The sequence below is a fragment of the Temnothorax americanus genome, unplaced genomic scaffold (assembly GCF_048541705.1).
Source record: "Temnothorax americanus isolate GAGA-0224 unplaced genomic scaffold, ASM4854170v1 Scaffold106, whole genome shotgun sequence".
NCBI lineage: Eukaryota > Metazoa > Arthropoda > Insecta > Hymenoptera > Formicidae > Temnothorax > Temnothorax americanus.
Window position 1 is genome coordinate 202,895 of NW_027509238.1, and position 19,745 is coordinate 222,639.

General features: G+C 43.2%; 3 protein-coding genes across 5 annotated transcripts in view; 1 reads left to right on the forward strand and 2 right to left on the reverse strand.

Annotated features, from left to right (window-relative positions):
* Window positions 1–627: 627 nt before the first annotated feature.
* L(3)73ah (polycomb group ring finger 3-like lethal (3) 73Ah) lies at window positions 628–3,304 on the reverse strand. Its single transcript, XM_077418652.1, has 5 exons — window positions 3,038–3,304; window positions 2,178–2,472; window positions 1,944–2,089; window positions 1,721–1,864; window positions 628–1,645 (listed from the first exon to the last, which is right to left on the reverse strand). The coding sequence occupies exons 2-5, from the start codon at window positions 2,452–2,454 to the stop codon at window positions 1,514–1,516; spliced, it is 699 nt and encodes a 232-aa protein (XP_077274778.1). The 5' UTR covers window positions 2,455–2,472; window positions 3,038–3,304; the 3' UTR covers window positions 628–1,513.
* A 309-nt stretch (window positions 3,305–3,613) lies between these two features.
* LOC143904187 (inositol polyphosphate multikinase-like) lies at window positions 3,614–8,786 on the forward strand. Of its 3 annotated transcripts, none has more exons than XM_077418625.1 (5): window positions 3,614–4,002; window positions 5,310–5,505; window positions 5,921–6,100; window positions 6,429–6,689; window positions 7,261–8,786. In XM_077418625.1, the coding sequence occupies exons 2-5, from the start codon at window positions 5,343–5,345 to the stop codon at window positions 7,887–7,889; spliced, it is 1,233 nt and encodes a 410-aa protein (XP_077274751.1). In that variant the 5' UTR covers window positions 3,614–4,002; window positions 5,310–5,342; the 3' UTR covers window positions 7,890–8,786. The 3 variants fall into 3 exon arrangements, with proteins under 3 accessions (XP_077274751.1, XP_077274759.1, XP_077274768.1); XM_077418633.1 differs by having other exon boundaries at window positions 3,614–3,997; XM_077418642.1 differs by lacking the exon at window positions 3,614–4,002 and adding an exon at window positions 4,394–4,519.
* Window positions 8,787–9,063: 277 nt separating this feature from the next.
* Window positions 9,064–19,745, reverse strand: part of Dally (division abnormally delayed protein) — a 50,587-nt gene continuing 39,905 nt past the window's right edge. The window contains exons 7-8 of the mRNA XM_077418612.1: window positions 16,918–17,119; window positions 9,064–16,276 (exon numbers count right to left, since the gene is read on the reverse strand). Coding sequence (XP_077274738.1) covers window positions 16,164–16,276; window positions 16,918–17,119 — 315 coding nt within the window. The 3' untranslated portion in view covers window positions 9,064–16,163. The remainder of the gene's footprint in view (window positions 16,277–16,917; window positions 17,120–19,745) is intronic.

Sequence of the window (19,745 nt, forward strand, 5' to 3'; positions counted from 1 at the left end):
TATATATAGCGCATAGTTAATATTTAATATCTTAAATCTTAAGATAAACAAATTATTACATTGAAATGTAGAAAATAGACTTTTTCGATAACGTCACATATAAAATATCGAATTTTCAAAGTCATACGTCTTCTTTATATGTTCGGTAATGTGGTTTAATTTTTTTCTGGCGTAAAGATATGCATTTTAACTATCTCTTACCAAAAATTCAGTTAATTCTCAAGACTTTGGTGTCGCGAAAGGAATACCTTAAGTAGCCCCAAGCGCCCGTTCTCAGGTCAAAGGCCGCGAGCAGCGCGGGCGCCGAATCGACGACGTACAAAAACGTTATATATACTGTACAAAACATATTTATTCAATAATTTATGAAGATGCGCATACACACAAGTACAAGCTCTAGCGTTCTTGCGGCATCGCTACCTCGCGCGGAGTCGCGTTCGATTTTTCTAACGTTTATATACAATCACGCCCTTCGCCCTTCGCGTCGAGCGACCGTCGGATGAAACGGGATCGTTCGCTACAAAAGCGACGCGCGCCACGCGTTTCGCTCGACACGCCCGCTCGCTCGGTGGGCGAATCCCCTGAAAATATTTCGCCACCGAATAATATATACTTTCTCTTTCTTTCTCTCTCTCTCTTTCCTAACCGCGAGCTGATGTCGAGGGAAACTTGAGACGCGATTAGAATATGTACGGCGCATAAACATACAAAGTTAAAAGGGCCTGATCATTCTCAGACCCAGATTTCTTTCTTCGTCTATCTGATACAAAGCTTGCGTATCCCTACGATGCAATGTCGTTCGCGTTCTGTCAAAAATATTCTATGTACAAAGGTGGGGAGAGGGGGGGCGGGGGTAGGCGCTTATAAAAAGAATGCACAATCTCACGAAATGAGGACCCGAGGTTTCTGTCTCGCGCAGCGCAAAAGTAGCGTGGAAAGTTCTCACTCGGTTCGTCGAGATTCTGCACATTTAAGAAGGAAAGACGGTCTGCCGGAACTTAACGCGCAGGTACGGAATCCGTACGATGCGGCAATAATGGAATATCCACGAGGAAGTAAGATCCGTGTTACACGCCGCGAATTAGAGATACAGATTGCCGCTTCCTTTGAGAACGTCTCGCGACGCCTCCCTGTATAAATCGTATTTAAATATCATCGGATGCGGTGCGCGCTACTGAAAAAATCCTGATTTGTAAATTGATCTTTAGCTATAAAGACAATATCTTATAATTCAATTATGATACATGACAAGAATGATCCTTGATTCAACGGGAGTCCCGTTATTCCTAATGCGCGATAGCAATAATGGGATACCGCTGTTATCGAATAACGCATCTCGACACATCACCCTGTTTCGCAGAATTAATATCATTTTCTAAAACTCCACACAAATACTTCGCGGATAAACGTAGAATTAAGTACTGCAACGGTTAAGATAAAAATGTAACTAGAAAAATGTGCGAATAAAGTAACAGATCCTTCGTGATTTTTGTACATCTCGATTGTGGGAGGGTTAGTCTTGCATATCTATGTGCGATCTATATTGTAACCTCAAGGGTGGGTCCCGGAACCTCCATCTCGTCACGTAAACAAACTTCAACGTGTGATCTTTACCTAATAATTCGTTATTGCACAAAATATCGATCTGCGGAGAAATAAAGGCGAATTAATAAATGACAATGACGATACGTTATTTCGTATTGTCGCCAGCTATACTTACATCTCTATATTTTTCCATGCCGTTCAAAGCCTTCTTGGCAATAAACTTTTTCATATGCGTTATCGTAGCCTGAGCCGAGCATCTGATAAACCTTCTCTTTAGAGTCTTCAAACTCGAGTTTGTACACTCCAGACATACGTTAACCTGCCAATTTCACACGTTAGTTTTAATCCTGATTAAATATTCCAATCTCGTAAACTTGTGTTCTTGACGCTGGAATTACCTGTTCGTCGGTACGATGATAATCCGATTCCGCGTGCGCATCCGCGTTTGCCTTTTCTTCCTCGATTTCGCCAGCGTTGGGTAAAATATCTTTGGGACAAGACAAACCTCTGGCTCGGTAAAAGTCTCTCTCCCTCTTGATCTCGTCTGAAATAAATAACGTTTCCGTCAATAGCCGAAGAGAGAAATTGCTTTTGGAGAAAGGGAGATCGAAAACCGAAAACAAAGTTCCTACTCTCTTGAAGATCGGGAACCAATTTGTAGACGATATCCTGCATAGTTCTGTCGAAGCTGATGTACTGAAGCGGATGCGACTGGTGTATGACAATTTGGCACGTCGGACAGGTGTGCTTCTCCTCCAGATGCTTCACCAGGCAGCTCTTGCAGAAGGTATGCAAGCATTCGGTAACCGTAGTGGCGTCGATCAAGTATCCCCGACATATCTTGCACGTTATGTGACTGTTCAGAGTTTTCAACTTTATCCTTCTCTCCATGGCATCGATAATCACCATTTAACAGAGAGACGTTATCTGTAACAATGGACTAATGATTAATTAGGCACGAATACTGAGAGAGAGTTACTGGAAAAAGAAGGTTGGAATCACAGGAAAGGTAACCACTCGAGGAGACAACAAGACAAACTATTCTGTAATTCTTAAATGGTAAAAAAAACTGCGCCACGCGCGACAATATGACGATAACGACACCGTGGTCAAGAGTTACAGAGAGCGATGGGTTACAACAGCTTGTAAAAATGAATGTTCTGGAATCATTTCAATACAGAACCGATTATTATAGAAAAACCATTGAAATTAAAGTTTCCACCTGTTAATATACTTTCAGATATTTGTCCAATAACGAATAATGTTGAACAGTAAACAAAAAATATTAATTGGTTTGATATTTATGGCGCAAATAACGTGGGGGCGTAATTTATGCTCCACGCGCCCATCGAAAGGGAGTTGAGTTGACGGAATCAGGGCCCAGATCGGGTTCAAATCGTCTCGTTGCGAACGGCACGAAGGACACGATTACAACGGTGCGCCGAGCGACCACAAGGGCACAAGAGCGGAAAGTGGGTTATCGGATTCTAACCTCAATCGCGAGCGTGTCGCACGGCGGTGCCTCGCCGCCAGCCCCTACTCGTCGCGGGCTGCTGCGGGGTAGATCCGCGAACCATTCGGCAGCATTCTCGCACCTCGCGCTCCACGGCGAGCGACTCGCAAAACCAAGGGATTTTTTTTTTGTAACAAAAAATCTGCTTTGGAAAAACAACTCAGTGGCCAAACATTACTCAACGACAACAAAACGGACCGAAGGCGGCGGACTGATCGCGGCGCCGCCGCCCGATCGCGTGCGACTCGCAGCAGACTTCAGACCGCTCCTCCGCGAGCTCCGACTCCTGGCCCTCGTTGCGGGGGCGGGCCTTTAAAACCTTGCGTCTAGAAATTGCTCAATTGTCGAATTGTTTAAATGTGTGATTGGTTAATTTTTCTCCACCTGAGATCTCGGCGATCTCGGAGTTCGGAGCAATTTCCAGCATCAACGTGGAACACAAGGGGCTTCAATTCAAAGTGCTTTAAAGCGAGCGTGCGCGACAGGTGGCGCCACGGGCGCGACGGAGCGCCTGACAGCGGCGAGCGGCGAGGAACGGCGGGTCGAGACTCGAGACTGTCGGGAGGGACGAGGCAGGGACACGCACAAAGCACAACCTGCACAACGGAACGGTTTCGTGAGCGGAGCAGGCGGAGCGAACGCGCGAAAAGGGAAGAACGCGACGTTGTGCGGTAATCTTCGAGAAACCGCGGTCGTTCATTATCCGGCGAGAACTGTGGGATACTCGCCCGGCGAGGGAGCACACGTGCGACTCTCGCGCGTCTTCGCGTCGTCAGTGGTCAGGTTATATTCAGGGCCGCGCACACGGAAATCGGGGTAACAACCGACCGGAGTCAGTTGATCTCTCGTTGCCTCGACCTCGACGCGGAAGCGTGCCCGCGCGCGGCGCGAAGGATTAGAGCGACCGAGGAGAGGAACGGCGAGGAAGACGAGAAAAAAGTGAGGTTAGGCGGTTTTTTTCTTTCGTACTCGGCGGAGGCCCGCGCGATCCGTTTAGGCTGCATTCGGGGAGCGCGCTATTAACGATATATTGCATCAATCCCTATCTTTATCGCTCATTAGGTGTAAAACGAGGAAACGAAATAAGCCAAATAGCGCTAACAGCGCGCTCCTCGAACGCAGCCTAAGCTTGGAAGGTTCTCGCGAGCCTCCGGCGCTGCGACTTGTGTGTCCATTTCTATCAATGTAGATTAACTTTAATCTCGGTTTAACGTACTTTCTATTTTTTTCCAACTGTGAACTATAGGAAAAGATGAAAGGTAAATGAACCAAGATTATAAATATAACCTGCGTTGATAGAATCGGACATCAATCGTTCGCGCGTTTGATCCGTAGATCTACCTGTCGAATCGCGTCGCGAGAAGAAAAGAAGACGTCGAGAGGGAAAGCGAGCTTCGTGCTTCGTCGCGCCGAAGGGCGCGGGAGAAGTCCGATCGACGTCGATCGCGAGAAGGCGGGACGGTATTTACGGAGCACCCTGTGTAGCGCGGCGATAACAATTCCGAAGCGCGGCGAAAGACAAAGCAGAAATTTTTTCGCGGCAGAAATAGCGAAATCGCGAGGTCGATCGGATCGCTGCCCGTCGCATTTGCCCTTCGAGAAGCTCGAGGAAAGACCCGCCGTCGCTTTAAAAGAAAGAAAAGAAATCGTTGCCTTATCATTTTGCGTCGTCGCGATAATAACGGACGCCGCGTACGTTTGTCGGCGGGAAGAATAAACTAAAGAGGATTATATAAAGAGATAAGAGACGATGGAGATTAAGCGTAAACCGCGTGTCGCGGCGAGCTAGGATTTTCGCGCGAATGTATTCGTGAAAATAAAAATCTAATAATTACAATTTGTTATAATCTCGGTGCGCGCGAATACTGGCGAGGAAAGGTAAAAGGTATACACGTGTTCGCGAGGACGAACTTTTTTGTCCCCCTTCGCGTCAGAACAGCCTTCGGATTGTAACAATAGGCCTGTTTATTCGTCAGCCAAACTCCTGCGTTGCCTTCCCTGTTATTTTTCTTACCGTCGACGTTTCGTTTCAAGCGCAAAAAGTTTTTTAACGTTTGTTAGCGCGGCTATACGCGAAGAACAGGTCTTGCATAGGGTATCGCGGGTAACGAAACGCGCGACTACGCGAGGGTATTATTTTTCGCGTCTGATTATATACCGTTTATTATTGGAAGATGGAAACTTGGCGCGAGATAGATTGGCCTGCGAGCGAGGCGCTCTATCGATGATCGCGCGACTGTTTAATTTACAGAGATAATCACCGTCGCGCAACCGCCGTTTAATTATGACGACCGTAGACCCGGATGACGATGTCGAGAAGCTGCCGCATGTACAGTGGGACAGCGCGACGGTTCCCGGGCCATCCGGCTGCATGTTTCCCGGCGAGATGACACCGTTGGAATGCCAAATAGCCGGTCATCCCTTCAGTGGCGAGAAACAAACTATCGGTAGGCGGTAATTTGATTTAATTAATATTTGAAATTGGATATATAAATGACATTATTTACAAGTTTATGCGTAAAACAGCAAATACATATTGCGAAGTGCATAAATATAATTAAAATGTATAAGAAAAAGATGATGAGTTTGCTAGAATTGCTGAAATATTTTTTGAATTTGAAATATTGCTTAAAATACATCCTAATAGTCAAGGTCAATCTACCTTCTACATATTATTTTCAATGTGCCGATCTGAAGCCAAAACGAAACGGTGCTTTTCCTGTTTGATGCAGAATGTTTGATTTCTAAAATAAAAACATACAAAGCTATTAATATTTTATAACGATAGAATACAATTATGATTGCGTACATAAACATGTGCGTGTATTGAAAAACTTCATAAAGGATTGTTCGTGATTGCAGGTATGCTGGTATGCAGACGGACTGGCCGTATACTGAAACCGGCGACTAAAGTGATCCTTGGCGAGAGAGAAATTGCATTCTACGAAAACTTGAAGAATTCTCATGATCCCGTCGCAACGGAGCTAAAAAAATTCGTTCCGCGTTATTACGGCACCACGGAACTGCGTGTCTTTAATAACCGTAAGGATTTTCTTGACACAGCTCGCAAATGTGATACGATGACCTTGTGAATAAACTGTGAAATAGGACCTAACTCTTTCAAAACTTTCGTATATCACGTGCACGCGTATATATAATATATATGTGTGTGTGTGTGTGTGTGTGTGTATATATATATATATATATATATATATGTAACTTATATATATATATACTTACATATTATCTGTAATTGTAATATAAGAATTAATTAATCGAGCGTGAGATGTGAATATAATATTTGGATGATTAAGTATATTCTTTATCTAGATATTTTTTCTTTACTAAACCGTTTTGTCCGATAAAACAGGTACGAAATTCCTCATGCTTAGGAATATCACAAAGGGTATGGCCGAGCCATGTGTGATAGATATCAAGATCGGTTCTCGCACGTGGGACCCTTTAGCCACGCCAGAGAAGAGGAGAACGGAAGAACTCAAGTATGCCGAATCGAAGCGTACTTATGGTTTTTGTATAACAGGTTATCAAGTATATTCTGTCTTAACTGGACAATTAAGGAAATATGACAGAGATTATGGCAAGCAACTCGGTGTCGCGGGCGTCGTGGAAGGTATCTGCTTTAGAGTTTTAGAAGACATACGAAATTGATAAGAAAAGAAAAAAAAACGATAAATTGTTCAATGCAATTGAATCCAAGTGTTAAAAGTCTATTTCAGGACGTAGGGGTGGTGAATATTCTTAAATAACCGGGATAGCCTGCTTTCGATTAAGGTTAAAGTTAAGTCTTTTAACTCATTGATCACAAATCGAGATTATTATACCTTCCAATTTTGATACTAATGAATGAGGAACAAAGTTTTAATTCTAAAACATTGATAAAAGCTATTCCGTTATGTCAGAAAAAGTATATCTTAGGAATAAAAAAGTATAATTAGTATCTCTCGGAATCTAATTTATTTCTTTTTAAAATATTATTTATGTAATTCAGAGTAAATCATATTATCACCGAACGATAATTTTACATCGGCATTCTAGGATCTTAACGATAATCGTTAGCTCGGGTACATGACCAAAAAGAAAAGAGAATCTTTTTAAGATGTGTTTTAATCTAATCTAGTGATAAGACTGTTAAACTTCCCATTTTTCGAAATCGTGTTAATATTCTTCTTGTCTTCACGCAGCGCTGGATGACTTCTTGAACTTAATACCTGGAAAACCAGTCTGTCGGCAATTGGTCTCCGAAATCTTGACGTATCTGTACAAGATCGAGCGACTCTTCAACATGCAGCGGAAATATCGTTTCTACTCCAGCTCACTTCTGGTCGCCTACGACGCCCAACACTTACGGCAGCATTGTCCATTGAAAGATGATAGTTCTGTCCCCCATTCAGTGCCGAAAGTAAAAGAAATGATATGTGGATCAGTCCCCTGTAAAGTACCTAACCAGTATTCATCTGGAACGAACGATTTAATGTTCAAATCAAGGATGAAGAGAAGTATGAGCGAGCCTGTGTCAATGCCGTGCGAGCAGATACCTAATCAGAGCAAATCTTGCAATTTGAATGCCAATGTGGACCGGTTATGTCGATCCAGCCCGAGCCATTTTTCATTTTCGTGCACGAACGATGTTACGAAGGATGATGATGAAAATGTTCCAGTGGACAAGTGCAAGTGGGTCAGAGTGAGGATGATCGACTTCACGCACGTCTTCCCGGGAGAGAATAACGAGTTGGATCGAAATTACCGGGATGGCATCCAGATGCTAATCCGCCTCTTAAGTCTGATCAAGAAGAGCGATTGCATGCATTAAAGTTGTTTCTCCTAATCAAAGAACGTATTACTTGTGACGATGTTCCCGGAAGTGAACGGAGAAGATTATAGAAGATAAGATTCAGACAAGGATATATTGATATGGCGAAGTGTCTGTCATCCATGTTATCGGATCTAGATATCGGGATGACATATCGAGAGGACGCGATAAATCGGTAGCGACAAAATCTTTGACAACAATCGTCAGACTAAGAGAGGACATTGTGTTCATTTGAGAGCTATTGCGGTAGCACTTTGGAGAAAAGAAAATATTAAAATTTAAAGAGAAATGTGAGAGCATTTCGAATATAAAGGCCGGAAAACTGCAATTTGATGAAACTTGAAGCAACGTATTTCTCTCAAAGGTCTGATTTCAATAGTAATTACTCAACAAAGAGTGAAGTACCGTGAACCAAGATTCTTCCGCGAGACTTAAAATTAAGATACAATGAGAGAAGCAACCCAACACGGGCACGCAATCAATTCTGAAACGGATTCCAAAAGGATGTCTTCTCTAGGATAAAATAATTAAGACTTTTATACTTTGCCAAAAAAATTGTAATGCGATGTATAGAGGAATGATGTATTTCTAGGAATTTCGACCCTTCGCGTTTGCCGTGTGAAGGTTTCACAAATTTACAGTCGGGTACAAACAGGAAAGGAAGACAGAGAACGTTTTATTCTAAATGTCCAACAACCATACGACAATAAGTCGCACTTTGTAAACATACACACACCGTTCTGCAATGGCCAATGGCGAAAAGTTCTTTAATTATTATTAATCATTATTAATTCTGCCATTACATATATTTATGTTACACGCATTACCTGATAAAAAAAGTGCAGATTATTGTAATTGTATAACAGCAGCAATAAAACATTACGATGTAAAGTGGGACGCGAGCATTTATTGAACATTCTATTGATATTCATTTATTAGTATCGGTAATGAAGCAGAATCCGTGACAAAACTCTTAGATATTAAAATAACTTTAACACATATATTAATATAATTCTTCATTACTTAACAAATGGCATTTCTGTATAATTGGGATTAAACGATTGGTTTCCAAGGATCTCTAATTATACTTTTATGATTTAATCATAAATACAAAATGAATACTCACCGTTTCTCTTAATGGCTGTGAAATGACGATTATCTTATCCAACGATAGTAATTTTATCGTTTTTTATTTTTTTACAGCTACTTTTTTCCACTTGTCGTCAGCGCAATAACAGGTAGACTCGTTGTCGTATAATATTTTATTCGCCATTCATTCGTAAACAGTTTTTACAGATCGTCAACGATCGGCGGGCGCGCCGTTGCGACGTAATCAACCGCGATAATAATTAATAATAATAATTTGCTTAATCTCTCGTATAACACTTATATAGTAATACGCGCGCGCGCGTGCCACTGTCGCACGCTGGCGCGCGCGCGCGCGCGCGCGTGTGTGTGTGTGTAGGTGTATGTATTTTAGAATGCGCACACGAATGCACGCGCACGCACATACACGTATATACATCATATATAGAATTGTTCATCTCGATCGCATTTGTTTCTTCTCCGCTACAGCATCCCTTTTACTTACGCTCGCCTCGCTAACGCTTTCTCGTTCAATTTCGATAAGTGCTTCAATCGAGAGCTGATCGGAACTTATTTGGGATACACACTTCGCTCATCTATAACGAGGTCGGGACTGGCTTCTTTGGAATCAAATTATTCAGCTTGAATTCCATCTTCTTGATTTTTCCCGATAAATCATATTTTAAATGATAAAGAGGCAATTAGAAATACTGAATTTATCGCGTAGAATTTAAAATCCAGATCGATAAAGTTGCATTAGATTGATGGAATCGCTGTTGAAAAGTCAGTTAATTGCAATCACGACAGGATGCATAATTAGCATTGTGTCAAGCCGGTTTATAGCCGAGGCGGCGACCGACCGTAATCAATTAAACAAATTATAAATGTTCGATCGCGCTCTGGCAACGCGAATTAGTCGTCGAGCATCGCAATTTTCAGCTCTCCTCGTCGCTTCTCGCCGTCGCGGAGACCCCCGTTGATTAGTTCGCGCTTATAATTAAACGAGACCGCGAACAATAACGAGACAATAATATAAGTAGCCCTATATCACATAGTAAACGCAGGCGCAACAATAAATATTGCAATAAAAACGCATTAAATAGCTAAACGTGAAAGTAATTCCGTAGGAGTCCACGGGTTTCTGTTAGTGTGTACGATAAAATACGCATCATGCTAGGCTACTGAATCGTTATACGGTATAGTCGAAACGTCTCTCATTCTCTCTCTCTCTCTCTTCCATGCGCGCATTCTCCCTTTCGCTTTTCTATATTTATGTAGTTACGTATAATTACAAAGCGATTCGATCGAGCGACGGCGGAATTGTTCGCGTTTCCGCCCATCGCTACGTTTTCCGCGTGAAATTCGGGATAAAATGAAGAGAACCGCGGTAAAAAGACAGATCGCTTCGCTACGAGGCAAATGGCAATAACAAACGAGGAATGCGATACGCGTTCAACGCTAAAAATTCCCCACCCTCCTTCGTCGATCCCCCCCCCCCCCCCCGAGCGTTCGCATCCTCGCCCGCGCGCGACGTGCTTCCCTTATTACAATAATTAGTCTCGCTGTAACATTACGACTAACGGGTTAATTCGCCCATGATTACTTCAGTTGCTTTTGTTAGCTGCTACTTTCATTTAGGTCGATATATTTAACGTGTATAACTATATAAATACAGCAGGCATTCGTTATATATTTACAGATCGATCAACGCACCCTTTTCCCGTTGCTTTACTCTTTCTCTCTCATTCTCCCTCGTATTTTCTTAGCACACATCCGCTTATTTTTTTCCCTCCTCCTTTCTCTCTATTTCTCCCCTGCGACAATTTCGTGAATTTCCGCGGCGAAGGAGCGGGCCATCCGTTATTGGATTATTAAATTAAAGTCGTTCCCCACACACCGATATTGCCACGCGTCTTCAATCTTATAAATTCCAATTATCTGCGCTAATGATTCGAACAATTTTCCTAAGCGTCAGCGATGTGTCGATTAAAATTATCGTCATCCATATAATCGTCGACAATCGCGTGTGATTGTTATCGTTACGAAATAATCAGCAATAATGCTAACGATCATATAAAAATAATTGATTTAGAAGATACGCCATTTAGGGTCTGAGATCTTGGTAATCTAATAATAATTCTGTGTGTATTTAGTACACTTATTTCTCCAACTTAATGAACTGCGCGCCGATTATGGCGTTTCTTCTAAATTGATTGTACATCGTGACGTCTTATTGTTTCTCTTGAAAATAATCGAGTGTTAATCACCGCGACACAGATCACGCGAAACCGATATCAGGCAAGATCGAAGACACTCGGCATTGACGACGACGACGACGCCGCCTAAATTCACCCGACAAAGACCGCTACGAAATTGAAGAATTACGACGGTAAGCTCGAACAATTGCGCGGCTGGCCCACGCTGAATTAGGCTTCTCGGCCTCGTCCGCGCCCGGCCCCGGCCCCGGCCCGAGGATCTCGATCTTATTAACGCGCTGAAAGGAAGGACCTTGGCGGACAATGGCGCGTCCGATTGCTAGAGTGAATCGGACCTGTCGCGCGGACCGTTGTCCGTCCGATTCAATGGATCCTAAGTGACCCAATTGAACGTTGGATTTTTAAAGCGGATTCGCAGTTTCGATAATCAGCGTTCGACGACGACCGGCCGCTCGTATCTTCCCTCGGATGAACCGATAATCCCTTATCGAATTACGCTGCGCAGTTTCCTTATTTTTAGTGTTCGGAGAGAACAATATCCGATCGAGTTCACCGGAAGGATAATACAGATGCCAAGATTACGCGAAACCTTCGACGTAACGGTTCGCGGAGTCCCGAGAAAAGCGAGGGATTAAAATTTCGCGCGATGGATTAATAACTTGCGAAATGAGACCGAAATAGAAAGCGCTATCTCGAAGCCTTCGCCGTCCTAAAATTACTTAAGCGCATTTTATTCTTAATTTCAAACACCCCCGCTCCCGCTCCTTCGCCCGCAGCTTCGCCCGCAGCTTCGCGCTCGGCGTGTTATCCTAACAGCGTGAAGTAAATGTTTATAAAACTGCTAGATATCTTCGGTGTGCTCGCGTTAATAAAACGTTAGAGGCGAGTATACGGCGGATTAAAATTACAAAAAGGAGAAGGCCATGCTTTATCTCTCGTCTTTTTTCACTCCCTCTCACACAACACACACACGCACGCACGCACGCACGCACACACATATACACACACACACACACACACATGCGCATCGCGTGCTAGAAATATACGTGTAGCGAGAAAGTGCTCGGTTTCGCACCCTTATTCGGGGGTGGCCGTCCCGGCTGCTTTTCCTCTCGTCCCCGAGGAACGACGGCGCGACGCGACGCTACGGCCAGGGATATTCAGAAAGGCACTCGGCACCCCTCCACAAAGATCCGGAAATCAAAATGTACAAAACGAATACGGCGTCGCCGGAGCGTCGCGAGTCGTGCGGCCACCATTCGGAAAAAAACGATGGCTCCGTCCCTCGCGTTGTGCTGCCAATTAATTGTTTGCTTTCTTACAGTAACGCGAGGTCGATCGGGATGGCAGGGAGACGCGAGATAAATACGACACCGTGATAACTCATCACTCGGAAAAATTGTGAGGGATTCATTTTTAAGAATCCCTTCTCGAGCCCCATGGCTCACATATGCGACGCTCTCGACGTGAAATTATCGCCGAATTAGTCCCGTGAAAAATATGTAAAAAAAAAAAAATGTAAAAATCCATGACAAAAAAGGTAGAAACGGCGGCACGGCGAGATGTGGCTCTCAAATTAAAAATTCCAAGTACGTGTAAAGATAAATTCAGCGTCTCTATTGTGATTGTGCGATGCGGTGATTGAAAGTCGCAATAACCGGCTCTCGTTTGATTCGTGCGTTAAAATTATTCGTCAACCGGGAGGGGAGGGTAAATCGATTTGGCACGTTGCTTACTTTTACAATTAGCCAACGCATTGACGAGATTGCGAAAATACGCATGACGCATTTCAACGACGAAAAAAAAATCGTCACCGCGCGTTTAAGTATATTGATCGAGCTCTATTATATCGGCTTTGAATGTTAATAGACGCCTTTTTTTTAGGACACTTCGTATGTAGGACGATATAAATGCACTATGCCGCAACCTTTCGGCAAATTTAATATTGCTCGTAACAACCACCAAGTTATAATCGATATCTCTAGAAGATTATCGCTATGTCTGTAACATCTACAAACATCTCTACCTGATTAAGTTTTCATTACGAGCTCGAAAGGTCGATTGACGTAAAAAAAATTTAATTTTCTCGAACTCGCAAGATTAACAATAAGATTGAAAAAACAGTGTTATATAATTAATAAAAAAAAAAAAAAACACGCATATTATTCTAGACGTCGGGCGATCTACGATCGACGATTTCAAGATCGCGGGTGCAAAAATGGCATATGCTTACGTATTTTAGAATTCACGGCGATTGCGATCTACTCGAGGACGCTTCAACGAATTTCCGCGATTTCTCTCTCTCTCTCTCTCTTCGATTCGCCAAAATTTGACTGTTGCGTTAAGAAGGCCCCTTTTTCTAGGAAGGTAAATGTGAAAGATTAATCACAGAAGTGTACGCACACACACGCAGAGAGAAAACGCGTCCCATGCTGGTTATAGGTACTCGAGGATCTCGTTCGCACCGGGTAGCAACAGCGTCGTCCCAAGTAAATCAGCTCTCGATCATATACGTATACGTTTTAATTAACTTTCATGATGTATATATATAGGTACGTACATATACACATATATGTCGTGTAAATATATATATCTATATAATATATATATATATATTATATTATATAATGTATATATCTCATATAGGTATATACATATACATGATTATACATATATGTAATTTTATACATATGGCATGCGCGTATAATCGACGACGGGTAATTATGGCCTCCCTTCGTCGTTTCCAGTAATAATCTGCAACATATCGACGTCTGCCGTGGACGAGGCGCGGCGAAAGACACTTTTTCCTACTTTACACACAAAAAAGATAAAAAAAAAAAAACTCCGACACGCGAGAAATACGAGGCACACTAACGTGGGCTGTTGTTTGGCCGGCGCGCGCTGTTCGCGGCCGATTGGCTCGAGAGCTAACGATATTCGTACGACTTCTGCGAGTCGCAGGAAGTGAAGGTAAAATACTTTCGTTTTTCCATATACCTATAACTCTCATCTGGCATTCGGCACCGGCAACGTGACCGCGCGAGATCGAGTCCGGTTCACCATTCAAGATGTAATTCTGCTAAACGCAAGTTTCTACAAAAAAATAAATAAAAAAATAAAAGTAAAAAAGATTTTATCTTACAAATAGCCCAATAACGGTGAAGACGGACACAAAAAGAAACATCTAAAAACCGACGAGTTGAGAATTTCGAACGTATTGCGGATGCCCTCTGCGGCGATTTCGAACGAATCGCGTGGTTCTCCCTACACGCGTTCTATCCCAGTATAATTAACGAAAGAAATTTACTGTAAAGAATGTAAAATGCGCGATATCCTTCGGAGCATTCCGCATTAAATTATAATTGATCGTTCTGTATTCGGCGGATCGAGCCACGTTTGAGGCTTGGATGCCGCCCTATATAGATGAGAGAATGCGGGGTTTGTCACCGGAGTTTCTCTCTCCGAAGGTTGTCTCCTTCTCTCTATGCAATTACAATTTCTTTCTAGGCGCTTCCCCAGCGAATATCGCTCGCCTTATCGCAAAACTAACAACACGTACACCCGATATAACAAAGAGGAGTTGACGCTCCTCGAAGCCATTTCTCAGAGCCGCGCGACACACTTTTCCCCTCTCGCGAAAGATAAACGGAGTCGGACAGCGCGGACTCGTCGACCTTCGGATCGGAAGTTTTGTCCTCCCTGGAGCCGGCGATCGATGGCTGCCGCGACCATCCTGCATTCTTATGTAATACTGGCACTCGAGCGCGAGTACGCTCCGTTTGACAGAAACTTTTCTCTCTTTAGGCCCATACATTTCCACGGCTCGTCTCTAGCTCCCGCGAGAAAGCACGCGTAAAGTCAATCGAGTTAGATAACGGATGTACTTGGCAATTTGCTAGACGGGATATGTCTCTACGATACCCTTTTGGCTAACGATTTATTTATATCGCGGTTTCAATAAATTTCCTCTCGCGGCTTCGTGTTTGAGCAACGTTAATCCCGATTCCTCTCTCACTTGGTTTGCGAACAATAAAATCGCCAATTTCGAACATTTACTACGAAAACAAAGTCACATGCAGAACACTTGACCCGCGTCTCTCTTCGGCTAGATCTAACTTGCAGTGATAAAGTACTCTCCTCAATTCTCTATAGGGTCAGAAGGCATGTCACTTGTCCCTTCAAGCAAAAAGCATAAATGCTACGCATCTTGCAAAATTACAAACTTAGAAAAAAGTCTCTGTTCTGAATATAAATCTTGGGAAGAGACTGCATTTGTTTTTCAAAACGTTAATTTCGAGTTCTACCAAGGCGAACATCACGCGCTCCAGTTCCTCGGTATTGATATCTACACGAAAAAGAAAACTAGCGTTCCTGTCGCTGTAAGAAAAAAAAACTGCACCTGGAAAAAACATCGCGAGATTTATCATCGCGTTTTACAAGCGCGACGTCTCAGACTCGGTTCGCCCATCGCTTCTTTCCGTTTTGCCGTTCTTTTCTCTCTCTCTCTCTCTCTCTTTCTCTCTCTCCCTTTCTCCCCATCATATACTTTTACAAACCGTTCCTCTTTTTCCCTCTCATACACACACATGCATATACGCACACAGACACACACGCATACACATTCCATGCGCATCGATATATCACTGAGAACCGCGGCGTCCTTCCAGCGGGATCGCGGCAGGAACAGTTCGCTTCGCTGCCCAACGCGCCACCGATAAATTATCAACGGCATCGCTCGTACGCGATTCCGGCGGGCGGAAGCTACCCGTGAACCCCTCCTTACGAGGCCGCTCATCGGCATTCACGCACGCCGGAAGAATCCCGCGCGAAAAGCGGATAGGTCCGACCTGCTAACAATCCTCCGATCGCGACAGAGAAACTAGTTTAACTCTCCTTATCTATACGTTCGCCTACGTCCGGGCCGTTAAATATCGCGATCGAAATCGTACTCTCGTTGCGGCAATGCGACCGATTAAGCGATAAGCGATGCGCAGACGATAGCGAGGGCCACGGACGATAGCAAGATCGTGGACGATCCCGATCCGTCGTGGGGCGGACCGTTCGGATGAGCCTTCATCGACGAGTCTGAAATGAAGAATCGCACACATTCATTTTTGGCAAATCAAGTCTCCTCTCGTCATTTCAACGAAATAAATATTCCTGTCTTTGTTAAATAATTAAAGAAAAAAAGGTCTCATCACCGTTATTTTAGAATCGTATATACCTTTCCGTTCCTCGTATCGGCTAATTTACATCTTCTAGACTTCTCATTATTAATCCGAACCCCTTCTATTATTTGAATCCCTTTTGTTGAAATGTATTCTCAAATAATATTCACGTTCACGCGAAATGTATTTGATAACGGAGTCACGCCAGGATATCAGGATATTTCGCGCGTTATTCTACAGTCGCAGTTGCCTTTTGCGTTCGACACATAATTAAATTGTACCAATTCCCGTGGCGCTCTTTCATCGAAATAAAAAAAGAATTTTTTTTTCTCTCTCTCCTTTGTCAGGATATATCGGATAATGCGCCATTCGTTACACGCGCTGTAGAACCCTGATGCCGAGAACCGAAGTCCTATCCGCTAATAACGACACTCGATACGCGCCGTACACAGGATTCATCTGACAATGGAGTTTCCAACCGGAAATGCACTCGGGTCTGGCATTATCGAGATGCAAATCAATGCGGACGTGTGTACGCGGCATGCGGGGATACAGTACCTGTACCTGTCGTGGTGGGACCCATTCCGGAGCCGGACGCCTCGTCGTCGTCGTCGCGATCGTGGCCGTCCTCGTCGTCGTCGATCTCGCCGTTACCGTGCGGCCTCCAGCCCGGGCTGTCCCCGCTTCCGGAACCGTCCAGGGCCTCGTCGGCCAGGAAGGCGTCGGGCCCGAAGTCGGCCGCCAATTGGGACTGCACCACCTGCCGCAGAATATCGATCACGTGTTATTCGGAAGTGAGTCATTTAAATCAAATAAGATTAATAAAATTGCCAATAAGATCCAAGCGCGGTAATTAGGGCGCAATGTATTATATTTTATTGTCCAATAGACAAATTAAAGGAAATAGTGCTACATTAGCGTTTATATCGCACCCTAATTACTGGCTCTTATTGCGAATTTGATTAATCTTTGATTTATTCGAGAGAGCCTCCATACATTTTTATTACATTGTGTTTAAATAGTTTAGATTATTTCTGAGGGCGGGCTCGCATCCTATCGCTATAATTACTTCCCGCTGTCTATAAATAGTATCATATTGTTAGAAACAAGACGCTTCTCTGACGAGATTAATTGTTATCATGCAATCGTCGCGCGGTGAAATACCGCTCGTTATACAAGAGCAAGGTGGCTGCAAATTACAACTTGACTACGAACGTAATTGAAATCGCCGAGTAAGTGTAGGATAACGCATAATTTTCCGAAATTAATGGCCATTACGCAGCCTCGTCGGAAAAGTCGCGAGCGCGCTCTCTCGCTCGCTCGCTCGCTCGCTCGGCAACCGGCCGCGTGATCGCGAAAAGATAGGGATTAGCTTTGTCATTGGTAACTCATTAAAGCCGTCCCATTTACCCAAAGATCTCAATTAACCCACTTGACCCAACACAGATATAAGCAGCGTCCAATTAATCGCCAACACTCGGGTCTAGTCAGATCATATATACGCGCGAATACAACGGAGACGTGGATTTATATTCTGCTAAAATCAACCGCCGACAAGCAGCCTCTAATCTCGCGCTCCCCCTGAACACCTCGTAATCATTACTTAATGCTCGCACCTGCCAATAATACTTTGAGTCCTACTATTCACCGGTTTTGCGACCTGCAGCCGCGCGTATGTATAATATCACGCCGCCCGATCGTGCGATTGTGTTATATATACGGTGTGTATTTGAATGGACCGGTCTCGCAATTCGGGAAATTCCGAGTGAATTTCTCGTCGAGCGAAGATCTCGTTTCGCGTTTACGGAATTACAAAGTAACGAAGTTACTCGGACGAGTCCGTTCATCGGCGAGCTCATCGGTTGCTCGAACGGAAGGCGGCCAGATCGATCACGGACACCGTGTATACACGCTTACATGCGTGTCTCACGACACTCTAATCAGAAGTAAGCGGCCCGATTCCTCGGCACGCGAATTAACATGCGTGTGGGCACTACGCGTGTGCCCTACACGCGGCGGTTGCCAACTTTTGACGCCGCAGATACCGTGGAAGAATACGAAACGGCTGAAAGACGAAGGCGACACCCGATAATCGAACTTATTTAGAAATTGAGAAGCTTATTTGCTTAGAAATCTGTCCCCGTTCTTGGTGTTTACTGCACTCCTGAACTTTCTGTAATTTTACAGTTTATGTACTTATATATTAGTTTACTAATTTTATATATCTTATAGTTGCAAGTTTAATCAGTTAGAAATGTGACAGTTTGCCACTCTTATGTCCATTTCTATTGGGTCATTCCATAAATAAATGCGATATAAAAGAGAGCTTGATTTATTCTTCAGCTCAAAACTGAACATTTATCGCTAGAAAATTTAAAATTTAAAATTAAGATGGAAAGAAGTTGTAAATAATGTATTTTGGATTAAAATTAAAATGTCAAATTTTTTTGTTTTATTGCAAAAATATATCTAAAAATCCGCATTACTTATGGGATGACCCAATGCAGATTAACTTTTAATTCTTATTATAGAATTAGAAAAAGATAAAAAGTCAGTTAAATCGAGATTAAAGTTAATATGATGATAGAAATGAATGTTATAAGTTCTATATATAAGCGTAATAAAATTTTCTAAAATTAATCTTTATAAATCTCTTGTAATATAATTATCCTTTATATAATATAATTATTTCGGAAGTCATGTGTTTGTACTCTACTCGAACGGGTTTAAGCGCACCCACGTGCGCTTTCAGGTGAAATCCATCCACGCAGCGCGACACGTGCCTCGACACACCGTCTGCGATCCCAGTCGCTCTATGAATAATTCTAGATTAGACGAGAATTTATGATTCGTCTGGTCCGTACGTCTGGTAGTCACGGGTCACCGGGCTTTCCGCACCAATGAGCTATCGCGATAACAGTTACGAATTGCGACAAATCTCGCGCTGCGCGATGAGATCTACATCCAACGCGGAAGCGAGAGAACAGGAATTTTTTAATGAACCCACAGCACTAGCAACTCGCTTTTTTAATTAAACTCTAAAATAGCAACAAAATAATCTTGTATAATTTTATAATTATTATAACTTTACTTACATGTATGTAAAAGTAGACACACACACACATAAAGAGATATAATAATTATCAAACTATATATATAATTTATTATCAATTACATATCTATTGTATTTGAATCAGCACACGCGAAAGGAATTTTTCATTTTACCACAAAATAATACGTAACTTTTGCCGTGAAAATTTCAATCGTCGCAAATTCCTCTCCGACGAGAGTCAGTCGCCTGTTGTTCGTCGCACGGCGTTTGAATCGGCGAACGAATGAAAATTGCGGCACGATTTAATCCGAGGGAGAGGAATCCACTTAAGACC